This window comes from Hesperophylax consimilis, chromosome 1, assembly GCF_061612785.1.
Source record: "Hesperophylax consimilis isolate HC1 chromosome 1, BYU_Hcon_1.0, whole genome shotgun sequence".
Taxonomy (NCBI): Eukaryota; Metazoa; Arthropoda; class Insecta; order Trichoptera; family Limnephilidae; genus Hesperophylax; species Hesperophylax consimilis.
Genome location: NC_142836.1, coordinates 20,014,259 through 20,031,947, shown reverse-complemented (window position 1 = coordinate 20,031,947; position 17,689 = coordinate 20,014,259). Strand labels below are relative to the sequence as shown.

The 17,689-nt window shown below is 33.0% G+C and overlaps 4 protein-coding genes across 5 annotated transcripts in view; 3 read left to right on the top strand and 1 right to left on the bottom strand.

Annotated features, from left to right (window-relative positions):
- LOC149426418 (pancreatic triacylglycerol lipase-like) overlaps positions 1 to 6,321 on the top strand; it is a 60,197-nt gene extending 53,876 nt beyond the window's left edge. The window contains exons 8-16 of one of the 2 annotated variants that reach the window (XM_089636891.1): positions 99 to 234; positions 1,692 to 1,904; positions 2,523 to 2,598; positions 2,682 to 2,818; positions 2,909 to 2,970; positions 3,492 to 3,568; positions 3,720 to 3,789; positions 3,993 to 4,117; positions 5,889 to 6,321. In XM_089636891.1, coding sequence (XP_089493017.1) covers positions 99 to 234; positions 1,692 to 1,904; positions 2,523 to 2,598; positions 2,682 to 2,818; positions 2,909 to 2,970; positions 3,492 to 3,568; positions 3,720 to 3,789; positions 3,993 to 4,117; positions 5,889 to 5,994 — 1,002 coding nt within the window. In that variant the 3' untranslated portion in view covers positions 5,995 to 6,321. Of the gene's footprint in view, positions 1 to 98; positions 235 to 1,673; positions 1,905 to 2,522; positions 2,599 to 2,681; positions 2,819 to 2,908; positions 2,971 to 3,491; positions 3,569 to 3,719; positions 3,790 to 3,992; positions 4,118 to 5,888 lie in introns of both variants that reach the window. The other variant, XM_089636882.1, reaches the window with a different exon arrangement.
- Positions 6,322 to 10,781: 4,460 nt separating this feature from the next.
- LOC149426417 (protein PET117 homolog, mitochondrial) lies at positions 10,782 to 11,607 on the top strand. The gene is made up of 2 exons (XM_089636869.1): positions 10,782 to 10,953; positions 11,035 to 11,607. Exons 1-2 carry the CDS (start codon positions 10,862 to 10,864, stop codon positions 11,198 to 11,200), a joined length of 258 nt encoding a protein of 85 aa, XP_089492995.1. The 5' UTR covers positions 10,782 to 10,861; the 3' UTR covers positions 11,201 to 11,607.
- Positions 11,608 to 13,530: 1,923 nt separating this feature from the next.
- Positions 13,531 to 14,199, bottom strand: mRpL20 (mitochondrial ribosomal protein L20). Its single transcript, XM_089636857.1, has one exon. It carries the CDS (start codon positions 14,108 to 14,110, stop codon positions 13,637 to 13,639), a length of 474 nt encoding a protein of 157 aa, XP_089492983.1. The 5' UTR covers positions 14,111 to 14,199; the 3' UTR covers positions 13,531 to 13,636.
- A 1,429-nt stretch (positions 14,200 to 15,628) lies between these two features.
- LOC149426415 (large ribosomal subunit protein eL37) lies at positions 15,629 to 17,577 on the top strand. The gene is made up of 3 exons (XM_089636846.1): positions 15,629 to 15,720; positions 15,942 to 16,077; positions 17,336 to 17,577. The coding sequence occupies exons 1-3, from the start codon at positions 15,718 to 15,720 to the stop codon at positions 17,533 to 17,535; spliced, it is 339 nt and encodes a 112-aa protein (XP_089492972.1). The 5' UTR covers positions 15,629 to 15,717; the 3' UTR covers positions 17,536 to 17,577.
- The last annotated feature ends 112 nt before the right edge of the window (positions 17,578 to 17,689 follow it).

Sequence of the window (17,689 nt, the reverse complement as noted above, 5' to 3'; positions counted from 1 at the left end):
CACACATAAACTGGCGCAGCCAGTAATATATATTTATGATCTTCATCCATTATTTCACCCATTTCAAAATCTTACTTATTACATTGTTTTCTTTCTAGGGTCTGGGCAGAATAACAGGCCTGGACCCAGCAGAACCATACTTCCAAGGGATGGCCGCCCACTGTAGGCTGGACCCCAGTGATGCCAACTTCGTGGACATCATCCACACGGATGGAAAGAGCATTTTCTTGTTGGGTAAATTAGTAACTATTACGTTATTTGCCTTTTTATGTGATTTATTATTAGCTTCAATCAGCATTTTCCCAAACCCAGTGATTTAATTATTGTAATTCACTTTGATTTTCTTCTTCATTTCTAAGTACGATGTGAGTCTGAACACAAAAATTATTAATATTTATAATATACTGAGAGTTAAAGAATTAACTTTGCCAAAAAGTTGTGTTAAAAAATGCTTAACCTCTTAAGGACCACGCCCGAGTATACTCGGGCGGCCACAATTCGGAATTCATACTAAAGAAAATTTTTAATTATTTTTTCACACTATGCACAACAACATCAATATTCAGTCCCATTTTGGGCCCGAAATGGCTTTTTTATGAGGATATATATTTTGAGTAAATAAAATTCATTGATAAAAAAAACTATAAAAAAGGTGTATTTTTCCATTTTTAATTTTTAAATGATTACTGAAGGGGTTAATTAGAGGTAAATTATTTTTAAGAGAACCTTGCTTGTGCACTGGTATACGGGATGGTTTAAAAATTAATTTAATTTAATTTAAAAAAGGTTTTTCTTAGGAGGCTGAAGAATAAAACAAAAAATCATGAAAAGAACATTGTCCAATCGAAAAATTATTCAAAAATAATAAAAGCCACCACACACCCAGTATATTTGGGCTTTTGTGAGTATCAGTGTGTACAAATACATTCAAAGTTATCCTCTTTAAAGCAATTTGCCTGTAGTTACTTTGATAAACCCTAGTTTCTGTTTTACCATATCAACTTTTTTTAACTGTTGTACTGATGACCACCACTGTCAAGAGTGGAGTAGGTACCTATTCAAATATACAGAAGACAAGATTTTTATTGGAAAACGCATAAATGTTACTCAGAATAATAATATTAAATTAACCTCTCAGAGAAGATTCAAATTCTATGGTGTTATATAATGAAATTACTTTAATAATATAATTACATAATGTGGCTTTTATGTTCAATAAAACTATAATATTACTTTCATCTTCATGGAAAAGTTTTATGAGATTTTTTTCTTCGTTTTTTGTGTGTCTAATAAAATCAATGCTACATACACGGTACAGAGCAATACAGATGAATATTAAGAAATCTTTGATATCCACATAGCTAATAGAAACGAGGGAGGCTGTGAACCATTACACACAAGTGTCACCAACACCGTTTGCCCATGCTACTGCAGTCGCATTAGCATGTTGGTAGTACCATGCTACTGCAATCGCATACGCATGCAGTCAGTAATCGCATTAGCATTTTACTACCAACGCACCAAAGGCTAATTTCATCATTTTCATTGGTTGATACTCCGTGCAGTTTGATCATGCCATATTTCCCTTTGTTTCTATTTTCTATGGTATTTAACAATACAAGTGAATTCAAATCCGGCCGCTGAAAAGATAATACTGATAGACATATGCGCAGACTTTGTCCCTCTGTCAGGTTACGGCATGTCGCAGCCGGTGGGGCACCTGGACTTCTACCCCAATGATGGCAAGGAGCAGCCGGGCTGCGAGCTAGCAGCGGGGCCGCTGGTGCCACTAACCCTGGTGCGGGAGGGACTGGAGGAGGCATCCCGTGTCCTGGTAGCGTGCAACCACGTGCGGGCCATCAAGCTGTTCGTGGACTCTATTAACGGAAAGTGTCCCTATATAGGTAATGTCTCTTTATTCGGTAATTTTGTACGCAGTGCCAGTGGGTTCCAAAACGAACCTGAACAAAGCCGAACATTGAAGAAAGGTGGTCCATACCTAAACTTTTATTTTTATCATGTTCTATTTTATCCAGTTACAGTTCCATTAGTATTTCTGACCCTATTCTTCTTATCTATACTGTTGATAAAACCCCGAATAAACTAGTGCTCCCAAACATATTTAGTGGGATTGTTACGTTTTTCGGTCTGCCTCTATGGCAAAATGTTCACGAATGCTATAGGTCGATGAAATTAGGGGGAGCGGAAACAGGATTGATCCTAGACTCAATGACTAACCCAGTAACTATTCTAATCTTGTCAGTAAACATTGCTAATTAATTGAGTAAACAAAACTTATTATTTCAGACATTATTTTTCTTTGAGAGAGTGAGAACAATAGAATAAAGAACATATCTTTAATTGTATATACATATTGTAAATTCAAGACAGAAAGAAAAAGACTTCAAAGTAAAATTGATGTTGGGATGGGTTGAGGAGAGGGAGGTGGTTGGAGGAGTATGGAAAGGAGAAAAATAATAATTTTATCTTCAATTACTGAAATAATATATTTGTGATTTCAGGTCACCAATGTCCATCCTACCAACACTTTTTGGCTGGCAAATGTTTCAACTGTGCGCATGGCTGTGCAATGATGGGGTAAGAAATCAAATGTGTTTTGTAACAGTTAAAAATATAATTTCAATACATTGGAATATCCATTCACAATACGATTTTTCCAGATTCTATGCTGACATGTCACCCGGTGTAATCGCTCAGAAGACAAACCAGTCAGAAAATGAAGTGGCTCCTTCAAATACACGAGAAACTTTGGGTGCTAAATATTTCATGTCAACTGGAAAGGATTATCCTTATTGTCGTAAGTATAAAACCAAAACATTTTATTGGTTCACATTTTGTTAAATCACGAATCATTTTTTTTTTATTATGGTTTCATTTTCATTTACAGAGCGACATTACAGAGTAACTATTCATTTGGCCCATCCTAAAGGAGCTGAAGAATGGGTTCAGGTAAAACCATTTTCTTTACATATTTCTTATTTTGTCAGATATACAGTCAAAAGAATTGTCGTGATTCATCACATAGAAAACATGAGCTTTCGAAATATGGGCAACAACAGTGCTAATTGGCCACTTTTATATATCATGGGCTTCAGTTCAAGTTCAGTATGTAGGGTTTTACCATAATCAATATTCGTGTAAATTGACTCTTGGTGTTAAAAACTGTACTGTGTGCATGTGCACCCAGAGAACTTGAAGTTACCACGAACACTAGTTCCGGGGCATTGAATGGCGGGTAGCCTCTGGCCTCTGTTCGATGACCGGTTGGAAGAATTCGGGCGACATCGACATTTGCCTCCCCCATTCCTGCTTTCCCGCAGAGGAAGCATATTTTACAGAGATTTTTCCAAGAAATGCAGACTCTACAAAACTCTCAGATTTTGTTTAGATTGTTTTGTTAAAATTAGTCAGTACAAGTATAAAATGCTAAGATTAAATAATAATATTTCAATATACCTGTTTGATTCTAGGGATTCTTAAAGGCAACTCTTCATTCTGATCGAGGTGTTATTAGAGGACTAGATCTTACCCCAAATAATTATGTGAAGTAAGTTGAGACTGAAAAATCATAGTATTACTTTATATTTACTGAATAATGTCAAGACTTGTATTAAGTTGTCATTTAATTTGTTACATATGTGCAAGTTTACCAATCCATTGCATTTTATAGTAAAATTTAACAAAAATACAAATTTCAGATTAGAGCACGGAACAACTCATTCCGTTGTCGTGACTCATCCAATGGACCTCGGGGGGAAAATAAGAAAGGTAATTTTGTAATACATTACTATCTACAAACTAATCTGGATGATTTTAAAGTGTCATCCAAAGTGTTAGAAGTGTTTAAGAGTTGAATGAGTTGAAGGACTGGTGAATGAAAATTTTTTGAGAAAGTGAATTGGAATTTAAAACGTATTCAATTTATAAATGTATGTAAAATGTTGTTCACCGTGCCTGATTGAAAATTTTAGGTGGAGCTCTCATGGGAGTACGACATGAACGTACTGGAACCGAGATCACTTTGTCTTTTCTGGTGCAATGACCACCTTTATGTCAAATCTGTTGGCGTTGATGAAATGGTTCTTCCAAACAGAGGGTAAATATGATTTATTACATCGAGAATTTTTTGTTGATTTATAAGACCCAGGTAGATTGCATACAAACAAATTATTATATTGATGAAAATTATAAGCCGTGTTCCACTTTCATACCGCGAAACTTAAAAAAAATCTTTAAAAAAAAAACATTTATTTTATGAACAAGATAAAAGTGAAGTTACAGTTTTCTTGCAAATTCTCCAAACAAAACGAATGTGTTTTCGAAATATCGAGTTCTTTCAATTTTTGTACGATTGGAGTAAAAAATTAAGCAAAAATGTTGCGTTTTTGACAACATTCTTCACGTTTTATATTAAAAATGTATTATTTAGAAATATGTAGTAATGTTTATTTTAATGAGTATACGGGAAAGATAATTTTATCTTGTTTCCAAAACAGTTTCTTTTGCGGGTCGTAATGAACATGTTGAGATAATATCTGAGGCTTTAAGTAGATGCCTACTAGCAGCGGTTGTTCATTTGGAAACATGTTTCACTTATCATTTATCGTTCAAAAAGTAAATTAATGTAATTTAATTTCAATAGAATGAACAGCCCGGAGAAATATTAATAACAAAGGTGTATTTATATAATTTGTAAATATTCAAAAAAAATTGCTAAGCTTTACATAAATAAATATGACTGAGTTATCGATCTTGCTTTGTGGTCTCAGTCAGAATGTAGGAAGTGAGTGGTTTATTTAAGGTTAGAATGTAGGAAGGTAGGTACTGAGACGCACGGGGCCTAGCGGTGAATAGAATGAGATAGGGGGGCATGTTTTGACGTGGGTCCCGGGCAGAGATGTGCTTTATTTCAAATAAATCCATTTCAAATGGAAATGCAAAATGCAAAATAGGTATTTTCCATTTTGCATTTTAAATGCTTTTCTAAAAACCATTTTGCATTTTGCATTTTAAATGCTTTTCTCAATGCATTTTCCATTTTAAATGCTTTTTTGCAACATTCTTCCTACTATCTAGACTCATCTTTTTTTCGTAAGCCCCAAATATCAGTCGGTTCTCAACCTCGCTATGAGAGATAATTTCCATTTGTCAAGTTTCTCCCTGGTAGGAGCCCTGGCAATTGAGTGATACCATTACAAAAAATACTGATTCAAAAACTGAATATGGGGCCATGATGCTGTAATATTAACTGCTAAAAGTTTCTATGTTTTTATGTTGGCAACATTAGTCCCGCGCAAATTTTTTGTGGTTTCATAATCTGTAGTCGTGGTGTTTTTGGATTTACCATCGTGTAATATGTTTGTTCTACATTGATATACATTATTAAATGACAAAAATGTTTAAAAATTCTATAATTATTTTATTGTTTGACCTGAGAAACCATTTTGCATTTTCAATGCATTTTGAAAATAGGTATTTTGCATTTTGCATTTGAAATGCTTTTCTAAAAACCATTTTGCATTTTGCATTTTCAAATGGAAAAATTTTGACCCATTTCCATTTTGCATTTCAAATGGTTTTGGGTACCCATTTTGCACATCTCTGGTCCCGGGAAACCACGGCGCCACTAAAGGGTTATGGACAAGTAGGAAAGTTGGTGCATTATACATTATTTTTAAAAAGAACGCCTGATATCCCCAGATTACAAATAACTTGACAATATTTGAAACACTCCTACTACTATCATTATAATCAGTAAATGTTATTTGTGCAATGATTGAGGACTTATAAAGTCTTATAAAGATTTAGGAAACTATAAAATTTTGAAAAATAAAAATGTTCTTACCCGAAACCCAATTTCTTTTCAGAAAGCGCAACATTGATTATAAGAACAAGCTGTGCTCCTCAAAACGCGAGTTTGCAGAAATACCCAATCGAGGATCAGCCAACTTCTACGATAACTGTAACACATGATAAGAAATAAAAACCAGTGATGACTTTGTGATGCATCAATATTTATATAAGCAATCTTAATTTAGTGAAATATACTGAAATACAAATCTTATTATTAGAAGTTGACTTCTGTTAAATGAAAAGTTTTTTTCCTACTAGTCTTTGAAGATTCATTTTGCATTTATTAATTATATTCTCAGATTGATCTTTGAACGGATGTAAAATAATATCTTTTTAAACACAGACATTTTCTTCTTATTCTTTTGCCGAGATTTATTTAACTGTGATCTCTATTCCTACTGTGTAGGAAACGTTTAGTAGTAATATCTTGTACATATTTATAATTATATAGCGTAATCTTTTTGAATATTCGTAAGTTATTTTTAGCCATAATTTTTATGCCAAGTATATGAATACCCATTCTAGTTTTGTAAATATTTAAGTAATTGATAATTCATGTTTATACAAAAGTACATATTATTAAAAATTGTTTTCATAAATGTGCGAATTTTTTTATTTGACAGTAATTTTTCTATTGAAAAAGGATATCTTTCACATTACCTGCATTTATTATTTTGACACCTACTTAACACACTATTGGCTGGTCGATCATCCAGCTATTTACTAAATGTGGCTGGTGAAGAAATCTTTGACAGTTATAAATATTTTGAATGAAGTTTTCTATTTTGTACTGATACAGGTATCGTGTTGCAGATTTATTTATTTTATTTTATGTAAACTGTACAAGAGTCCCTACTGCCCGGAACTATTGGGACCATGGCATCTCCAATAGTTGGGGAATGTTGTGGGTCTGCAGCAAGTGGAAAGGAGAAGGACATGGAACACAGCAAAGCGGAGAATCATTATTATTAGAGCTGGTCACCAAACACAACTAAAGCCATTTCAAACAATATTTAAATACGTAATTTCTGTCTTTCAACAGGGTGCGGTTTCATGTGAATTATAAGGCAATCGTCGTATGCCTATAGACTCAAGACTGCTGGACCGATTTCGCTGAAAATTACAAACTTTGTTTTTTATTGGTACCGGCTTGAATTGTAGAAAAAGTCAGGTACGTCCGAGGAAGACTTGCATTTATCTGCACTGTAATGAGATACAGAATCGAAATGAAGTCGATATAATGTCGTTTTTTAACCGTACCTAATAGTGCAGTGTACGGTAGTGTCGGTAGTGTATGGTAGAAAAAGTCAAGGACACCCGAGGAAGACCTCAAACATTATCGCTGTACTGGAATGAGATAAAGAGTCGAATTAAAGTCAATATAATGTAACAATAACAACGTGGCATATAGTAGTGAAAGAGTTGTAGAAAAAGTATTATGTAGTAGAGTGCCCTTGAGGTGATTTTGCACAAAAACGGCGCTATACAAGTCATTCAATTATTATTATTATAAAAAGTTGACGATGCCAAAATCAAATAATTATTTCCCGTAAAAAAAGGAATAAGGGTTGCACAATGAAATAGCTATATAAAGAATGTACGGCATGGAATTGAAATGTAAAAGAAGTAAGCGACGACTGAGGATGACATGGCACAATCAATATATAATAATAATGATAGGATTATTTGTATAGCGCCCTTTTCCTGAGAAAATCACCTCAAAGGCGCATCAATAATATTTATTGTTTGTGATAAGCGAAGAAAGGGGTGTAAGGAGAATGTATGATAAGGAAGTTAATGTAGAAGAAGTCGAGGATACCCGACGAAGACATGGTACGATCAAGTGAAAGAAATACAAAAAATAAAACAAACCTTTTAATAACATTACATTTACATAAGAAAAAACACAAGGAAAATCATCAATAGAGGACAGAGATGTGCAAAATGTGTACCCAAAACCATTTGAAATGCAAAATGGAAATGGGTCAAAAATTTTCCATTTGAAAATGCAAAATGGTTTTTAGAAAAGCATTTCAAATGCAAAATGCAAAATACCTATTTTCAAAATGCATTGAAAATGCAAAATGGTTTCTCAGGTCAAACAATTAAAATAATAATAATATATATTTATTACACGCCCTAGTGGGCTTTTATTAAAAAAAAAGTACAAGAATTTTGTATCAGAGTAAACACTTAAAAATTATTACAATAAAGAAGAATGTAAACATAATAGCAAAAATGAATCCTCACGCATATAATTGAATTTAAAAGGTTCAACAAAACAAAATAGTAGAAGCGGAGAAGTTATATGGGTACATAGGTCTATTTGTGTCTAGAAGAATAAAAGTGATAGAATATACAACATTTATACTGATTAGTTTTCAAATGAAATATAACACCCAGATCAGAATATTTGTTTCCGAGATTGTGAAGTCTCGGAATCGGAGAATTTTGGTAAGCTAGTGTCCTGGTGTTATTGAAGTAAAAAGGTAAGAAATGTCGGCATGATTTTTTGGGAACATGGATATTAATACATTGAATTTATTCGGGACAGTCAATTTTAAAATGTGGTATTCTTTGTAACAGTATTAAATCTGTGCTTATTCTTCTTTTTGAAAGTTTCAATAGAGACATTTTATCCAAGAGGTAATTGTAATTTATGTTTTGTAAAGGAATATGCAATTTATAATTTATAAACCTTAGAAACTTCCGTTGAATCTTTTCAATGTTATCTGATGAATATTAAAAAATGGAGACCATAACGTAGAGTTGTACTCAAGTTGGCATCTGACAAGGGTTTTATATAACATAATAAATGTTCCTAAATTATTGAAATCTTTTGCAGCTCTCAAAACAAAGCCAAGAGTCTTTAGGGCCTTGTAGATAATATTATTAATATGACATACAAAGGTGAGTTTACTGTCGAACATAATGCCTAGATCAATAATTTTATTAATACAAATTAAATTTTCATCATTTAATGAATATTGAAAAAATAGGATTACTTATTTATGTAATTATAGAATTTTTAAACAATTTTGTCATTTAATAATGGACATCAATGTAGAACAAACATATTACATGATGGTAAATCTAAAAACACCACGGCTACAGATTATGAAACCACAAAAAATTTGCGCGGGACTAATGTTGCCAACGTAAAAACATAGAAACTGCTATCCAACATTTAATATTACAGCGTCATGGCCCCATGTTCAGTATTTGAATCAGTATTTTTTGTAATGGTATCACTCAATTGCCAGGGCTCCTACCAGGGAGCAACGTGACATAATGTAAATTATCTCTCATAGTGAGGTTGAGGACCGACTGATATTTGGGGCTTATGAAAAAAGTGGAGATAGTAGGAAGAATGTTGCAAAAAAGCATTTAAAATGGAAAATGCATTGAGAAAAGCATTTAAAATGCAAAATGGATTTTAGAAAAGCATTTAAAATGCAAAATGGAAAATACTCATTTTGCATTTCCATTTGAAATGGATTTATTTGAAATAAAGCACATCTCTGATAGAGGACAATGTTAAACAAGGTATAACGAAGATAAAAAAAATATTGATTTATACAGGATGTTAAGGGTTAACTACTTGACTTACTCAGTGATTCATGACATCATTTGGAGTAAATTAATAAATGTTGGTCTCCGATGACATTTTTGATGTTTCCCAACTAAAAACATCAAAATCAGTATGTATCGGATAGTTAAGAGTCGGGTTAAGGGGTTAAGCAGCTACTCGGCCAGAGTGACCGGTGGTGTCATGTGGAAGTTTTTTTTTGTTTCTTTAAAAAAAAAACATTAAAGAAATCACGGGAGACCAAAATTTTATTCACATTTTTTACTCCAAATAATTTCAGGCAACACCGGTTAAAGTAAGTCAAGTACGTCCCTTAACACCCCATATAAAATATATCTGCAGTTTACGATGAGTTGGCGAAAAGGGTAAAAATACCCTTCCCACGGCTGACAATCCAATGAAATGGTAAAAAAATACCCTTCTCGTGGTTAGTGTACAATATCTTATTATGTGGGCAAAAGCAATTGAAAATCCAACTCTTTGCTTCAAATTGGTATTATATATCTCGGTGATTTCTGAACGAGTTTTTTAAAACTTCAATGTTTCGGAATCATAAATTTCGATGTGAAAATAATTATCACATCACTGAATCGAAATCAATAGGCAGGGTTGCCAATTCGTAGGGATATCCCGGAATTTAGGGGAGTTTGTAATAATTTAAACTTATGGGTATTTTGTGAGGGATCCTTGATAATGAGAAAATGCGAGGATTCTGCAATATCTGACTGACATAACTAATAATAATAATAAAAAATTGTTCCATGACTATCCAACCTGTATTGAAAAATAATATTTACCCATAATAAATAAGAATGTAGTATAATTTTGTTTTCTTTCGCAACAATTTTTCGAACAAATTTCTACTTTTAAGTCTGAATGAAAGAGAAAATCCGAAAATGACTAAATACAAAAAAAAAGTTAAATTCAATAAATTTTGAAGGAATTTTGAAGATTTTTAAAGGAACTTGTAGAAAATTGTAAAAAATTCGTGGGTGAAAAAAGTTAAGTCGGAAAAAAAGGAAATTTGTTAAATCAATTTTAATTTCACTAGTATTTTTATTAAAACAATATTTTTTAGTTTTCTGTATCGGTTGTGAAGTCAGGAAGCGTTGAAAAAAACTGTAAATTTGACCCACTAATCATTTTATTGTCTTATTTTGTTCTCCCCAAAGTGGGGATTTTGAATATTTGTTTTGGGTATTTTAAAACATATGCGTTGGCAGCCCTATTCGTTGGATTTTAGTCTATGAATTTAGCTGTCAATTCGATACTGATATTATTAACGTCAACCAGAGAGTGGTATATTTATGACGTCAACTGTCAACATTGTAACATAACCTTAAAACAGTGCGGATACTGCCTAACATTTATAAAAAAAAAAAAATTCGCTGTCCAGTCATGTCGACCACTTCTAAAATCACATTAGCGGCCGCTTGCATTATTTCGGTTGCAACAGTCGGATATGTACATTATAAGCAAATGTCTGATAGGTTTGTTATTTCATTTTACTTCACAACAAAGTCCCACTGTTATCTGACATTGTGATTTATTAATATATGTGTTTTCAACAGAGACAAGTTGCATGAAGGTGTAATCAAAGATGTCGAGAGACAGCAGCGACGAAAAATCGAAAATCTCTTTAACCTCCAAAAACAAGATGATCTTACCAAACAACTTCAAAGCGACTTAAACATGAAAGAAAAAGCCGCCAGTGGTTCTACCCAATTGCAGACGTAATTAATAGGAAAATGCCTCTACACTTAGACATCATAAATAACTGCTGAATCAGATGTATACAGTATACATGACTAATAAGTTTGAGAAGTTGTAGCCAGCTGAATTTACGTGATTATTTATTTTATTCTAAGACTTAATGTTAACAGAATATTTAGAATATAATTTACCTAGATTATCTTAAATAAATAACTTACCGAAACCTTGAGGTAGTGCAAATTATAAAGCATAACACTGCGACCAGTATTTTCCTTGTTCAACTATGGAACTGATGGTCCTCCAAATATGTTGTTGTTGAAGACTTATTCCTTTATTATGTTTTTTGTAAATATTTTCACTCTGTATTAAAGCCTTTTAGTTTTAGTATTGTATAATACAATATATTATTACCTATGAAAAAAAAACTTTCACTGACCTCTTTTATGTTTCTATTAAATGTGAGTAGGTACTATCAGGAGGCAGGACTATCCAGGACTAGTAGCACGAGGGAGAAGGTGTGATAGAGGATAAAGGTGGAAACACATTATTAAAACCCGACGCGACCCGATGAAACGCGATGCGTGTTGAGTCGAATCAAATGTATTGTTTTCTTATGACTAGAATCACACTATGAACATCCGACGCGACGCCATGTCGGATGTTCATAGTGTGATTCTGGTCATAAGAAAACAATACATTTGATTCGACTCAACACGCATCGGGTCGCGTCGGGTTTTAATAATGTGTTTCCGTCTTAACCAGTGTTAATACACCAATATACCCTTTTAGGAAAAACATCATTTTGTTCTTTGCCACATTCAAAACTATTTGAATTTTGAATGTATACTTAAACAATAAAGCTGAAAATCTTTTTAATCCCCTAGTTCAATAATAATTATATCATTCTTATTGGTAGGATCATTGCTAAAATAACTTAGGACAGGTTGTTTCACAGAATTTGGACAATTCATCAAAGATAATTTTCAAGTTCTGTGAATGTTCTATTCAAATTCTGTTATTATTTAAGTTTTGAAACAATTGGCCAATTATGGTAACAGAACTTGAAAAGAAACTTTACAGAGCTTGAAGTATGATGAATTGTTTAATTTTTGTGAAACAACACGTCCTTAGAGAAATCAATCTACGGATGTTCGACTTCACATAGATTTAGCGGCACTTCTTTTTTCTTGAATAAATAGTTGATGCAGTGTCGTAACTATGAACATTAGTAATTTATATCATTTAAACTTATTTAGAAACCATTAAAGGTTTAATTACATATATATTTACATTCCACCCTTCAGCTTTAATGTATCATATAAAAAATAATGGCATAGGAAACATTGTATAACAAGGAAAGTCCAATAAGCATGCTTTTGTCAACCAAAAATTTTAATTGTTCTGTTATCTGAAAAGTGGCTGAGACCAAAAGAGCTAATGCCGAATGTACAGGTTGGCCCAATGCATTCAGTTAAAAACGGTCATGTCATTTAGGTTGCAAATTGAAAATACCATATTTTAAATCGTTAGAATATTTATTTGTCAACATAAAATATAACGTAATTATGGTAATTTTTTTCGAAAATTAAAAAGCAATGAAAATACCCTATTCTTGTTGCGCTGTCAGCAGAATGACATCAAGATCCTTTTATGTGTGCACGAAAACCAAAAATAATGGGGTTGACCGGCCAACGCATGCAAGGACTAAGTCATCCTGCACACGTTGGCTCAATGCATTGGATTGGTCGCATTATGGATAAAAGATCATGAAATGTGAATTATTGGAATGGGAAGTTATAGAATAGCTGTTTTGGACATAAAACACACCTACCCTGTGTGTACACCCAATGTTAATATTTGTTTGAGTTTCAGCTTGCTTAAAAATATTTTACAAGCGAAGGTAACTCGCAGTACTTGCACAAATGCCAGACCTATTTCTACACTGAGGTAGTTAATTATCAATGTGATTAATCTCTGAACCAAATAAACCGAACCTGAAGTATTCTAGTCATTTGATTTGTTCCTTGAGAAAAGGAGACCAACAGAAGGGGTCCTGAATAAAATAATGTGTAAAATTTTGATTTCTACGCCAAACCTCTGATCTGCTCCAAACCTGATTGTAATATAATTTTAGATTATGTGCTAATGTAAGTCGAGGCCTCAGCACGGGTAAGCCACCCAGTGAGGCCAAAATTACTAAATTGCACTAAAAAATGTAATATATTGTACCTAAATAAATAAATAAAAGTAGAGGATTCATAAAGAATCTTTAAAAAAATCTGTCAACAAGGCTGTTTGGCCAAAATGTTTCTTTTCATATTGTAACGCAAAACTACTTTAAAAAAGACAATACATTTTTAACATTTTTTTTATTTTAACAGAAAATTTCTACATTATGCAAATGTAATTCCAGTTTTACAATAATTATAACAACTAATATGGTTTTCTAGCTAAATAAATTCATTTTTCTTCGTCTTTCATCAGGCTTCTTAAAATGAATTCGTACTCAATATCCCGCCCGATGGGTGTGCATTCGCTCTTAATCCGAATATCGTCTATAGCGACCTTCTCTTTGGCTATAACAGCCAATGACTCAAAAGTTCTTGGTTCCCAAACAGCTAAGTCAGCTAGAGATTTTTTATCCAACATAATATTACATCTTCCCAAACCTTCTTTCAGGGCGAAATTTGAAATATTGTGTTGATCACAGCCAGCGTTAATCCTAGTCGTCCAAAGATCAATCATATCTTGTTTTTTCAAAAATCTAGCTTTTGTTGAGTATGCAAGAGCCCTATGAACGTATCTTACAGCGATCGAATAACAATTCCTTCGTTTGCCGATGAAATGGGCAGCCATACGGAAAATTCTCCGCTTTCTCCAAAATTCGTCGGGCCCTTTGCTTCTGGCCAACAATGCAATCGTTTGGAAAACCATCTTGGCGAAAATTGATGCTTTCCAAAACAATTGAAACAAATATCTTTAAAAGATTTTGAGGTTATAATATTCAATATTCTGACTTTTTCTTGTTGCCAGGAGAAAAGCGTAAAAATATTACGCTTATAATATTTGTCAAAATCATGAAGTACCTACTTATTTTTAAAATCGTTAACCATAATATATTATATTTGTGAAAATTCAAAATAATATAATATTATACCAGATATTTATTATGGAGTGCAAATTTGGTATTTGGTTAGGAAAAAATAATAATGAAGTGTAATTTTACTGATTATCAAGAATATTTAAAATAGCCAAAAAATTACAATTTTCAGTGAAAAATACTAATAATTTGACAATAAAAATAAGTATTCCGATCTTGGTAGAAAACCTTGTAGGATCGGTATTTAGAATACTTTTTAAGCTTTAAGCTTTTTTAATCTGCATAATACGGCGAACTTTTTCCGCGGGTGCAGACTAAAAAGGTCGTGGGGGCTGGGTGATGGTTGACGGGTGAACGATTTTCGTGTATCTCCCCCCCCTCTTTCAATGAAAAGTAAAATGTTGCTTGTTCAATGATGGAGGACTTAGCTACTCGTAGCAGAGAATTGAAGCTGCAATGCATAGGTGGGAACGTAAAGTGGTTGTCCGCTTAGTCCATTAGGGTACTAACCGGTTGTTTTCTATATTACATCAGCGATGCAGTAGGTGGAGATTTAAAATATTTGAGCCCCATCATTTTCACAAGGTCACGCGATTTATAAAAAACATCCGCACTATTATTACTATAAAAAGGCGATTCATATTTTGCTATAAAACAACGGGATTAAACTAAAAATAAAATAAAAAGTCCCTCAAATATTTAAACAAAAAATTAAATGCAAATACATAACCTTTAATATTTGCTGTGCTACGTTTCTTAGTTTTGAGTATATACAATATCATACACAATTTTTTTTTTTGTTTAAATTTTGAATGTTAATAAGTTAAATTATTATTCCTTCAATAAAATATGTTAGAGACTAAAAATAATTTTAAGTAGTGTTGTGGAAAAATTCAATCTTCAGAAATTATACATATATATATTTTTTGGTTATCGGGACTAAACTAGTAGTCAAATAAAACTAGGCATAAGGATCTATTTCAATGTCACCATTCACAAAAAAATTATAGAGCAAACTCGTCAATCTCTCGCCTACATAATATATATATTTATAGCAAATGAATAAAACAATAATATTGACATTTTTAATGTAACAAATTCGATGTTAAAAACATATTTTATCACCTTTTATATCGAAATATTACGTCTAACAGTAATATTATTTTTTAAATTATTATTAACTATTAAGCATTATAATGTAAGAAATTATTTTGGCAACCATTATTTAGAACTCTTGTGTACAAAATTGTAAAAATTTCAATGTTCTAAATGGAAAAGCCCCATGGGCGGATAAAAAGAGTAAATAAAAATAAAAGATTATGGCAACTAACCCCGTATCTTTATTTGACATAATTTGATAAAACCATAGAGTAGAGATATTTTTTTTTTAATATTTTAAGTAGCAACACGAATACGTTCTTTTTGAAGCTGAGTGTCGGAAATGGTGGGTTCTGTTAATGTTTATTAAACAAATCTTTAAAAATCTAAGCCATCCATTGTTTTAAATTATTGAAAAGTTGTGGTTACCTTCACAATTCATCGGTTTTTCATTTACGCGAATGTTTTTCCCGACCAAGTTATATACAAAATTATTTTCTGATAACCTCAAATGTGCGTGTTTTTACTGTCGCGTATGTGAAGTATAGAAGTTTGTTTATTTTCTAGACGAAAGGAACCTCCAGCTTTGGTAAACGCCGGAATAAGACACATACCCTGTGTCGTAGGTGTGGACGCTCTTCCTATCACATCCAAAAGTCACAATGCGCCCAATGTGGCTACCCTGCCGCTAAACTGCGCTCGTGTAAGTACTCAATTATTCCCTCTTTAAAGTATAATATGTCATAACTTAATTTTTATAAATTGACCCCGGTAATTAACATGTGATCAAATCGCTGATCTGTTATGTCAAACTGTCATGTCACAATTTTTTTCACATTTCCTCCAACCTTATTTTGATAAGCCTATTTTCCCGGTAGGTAGATTTTGTCCCTTGATTCTATTATTTGTGGTTAATTACATTTCAAATTATTAATACTTTTGTCAGTTTTTAATTTATTGCACACTTGCTATAATAATATTAACTTGCACACCTGCCGTAACGATTGACAAGTAATGGCCCAAAGCTTTCATAGCAAATTCATGTCAGGTTTGTTCCTGGTGTCCTGAATTATTTGAAATTGCACATCTAACTATAATTATCATACTGTTGATATTTTTATTGTTAGGGTGTCTGTCATTCAATATATTGTCATTATATTATGTTTTAATCTCGCACTAAATGTGCAATGGTGCATTGTGCACAATACTCAGTGGTTTCAGATCTGTCTTATTATATTTTGTGATGTATTTATTTGGGTATTGATTATTATATTTCTGTTTATATTTCTGTTTATCAACATTGTCGATATCTACGTGGAGACACACCCAAGCCAAATTAGAAATCTATTTGTTGCATCCATTTGAGATACGCCAAGAGCGGTCATATTATCAGTGTTAATTTTTCTGGTAATATTTTTAGAACTAACTGCTTATTGCCATATTCAGTTAGACCAAAATTATCAGTCATTGCCCAATCTTTGCTTGTATCAAACATAATTTTTACCTAATCTGAAAAAGCAATTTTCAGCTGTCTATTTACTGAGGTAACCTGTTTCGTTTGAGGCGCTGTGTTTTCAGTACACTGCGCTCTTGTAATAAACAGGAATATTAAACAAATATTTGCCATATAAACAAACCAAATCCGTTGGTTTTTTGCATGTCAAGTGTTTAACAATAATAATTGCTTTCTGTAGGTTAACTACGAATAATTTACTATACCTTATTGCATTAGTCAGTCGACTGGTTTTTGTGCACATGTGCATGACGATTTTTACGACTGCGCTGTGCATTTGCACACGTATACATGCTCTAATACTATCCATGCATCGAATTTTGGTATTTTGACAATTTTCCCACTCCGACGCTCAAGAGGTTCACAAGTGGGCAGTCGTACTTTGATGCTATCATCTCCTATGTACCGAGTGTTTGACACATCTTAAATTTGCTCTGTATAATTTCAGACAACTGGTCCGTGAAGGCCAAGAGGAGGAAGACCACCGGAACTGGCCGCATGCGCCACCTGAAGATTGTGCGCAGGAGGTTCCGCAACGGATTCCGAGTAGGACTCCCCCCGGTACCCCGCAAGGCCACTGGAGCCGCAGGAGCTGGAGCCGCCAAGGGAGTGAAGGCCCCCAAGGCCAAGCAGGCCGCAGCCCCTTGAACTAATGTTGTATCTTCTTAAGAAATAAACTGTAAAATCTAACTAACTATTCTTTATTTCTCTATCCATCTAACTCTCTTAATACATATGAGTGGGAGCAGGTGCTTGGATGGAAAAGGTTTATCCATGTTCAATAGACTACTTTGTAACTACA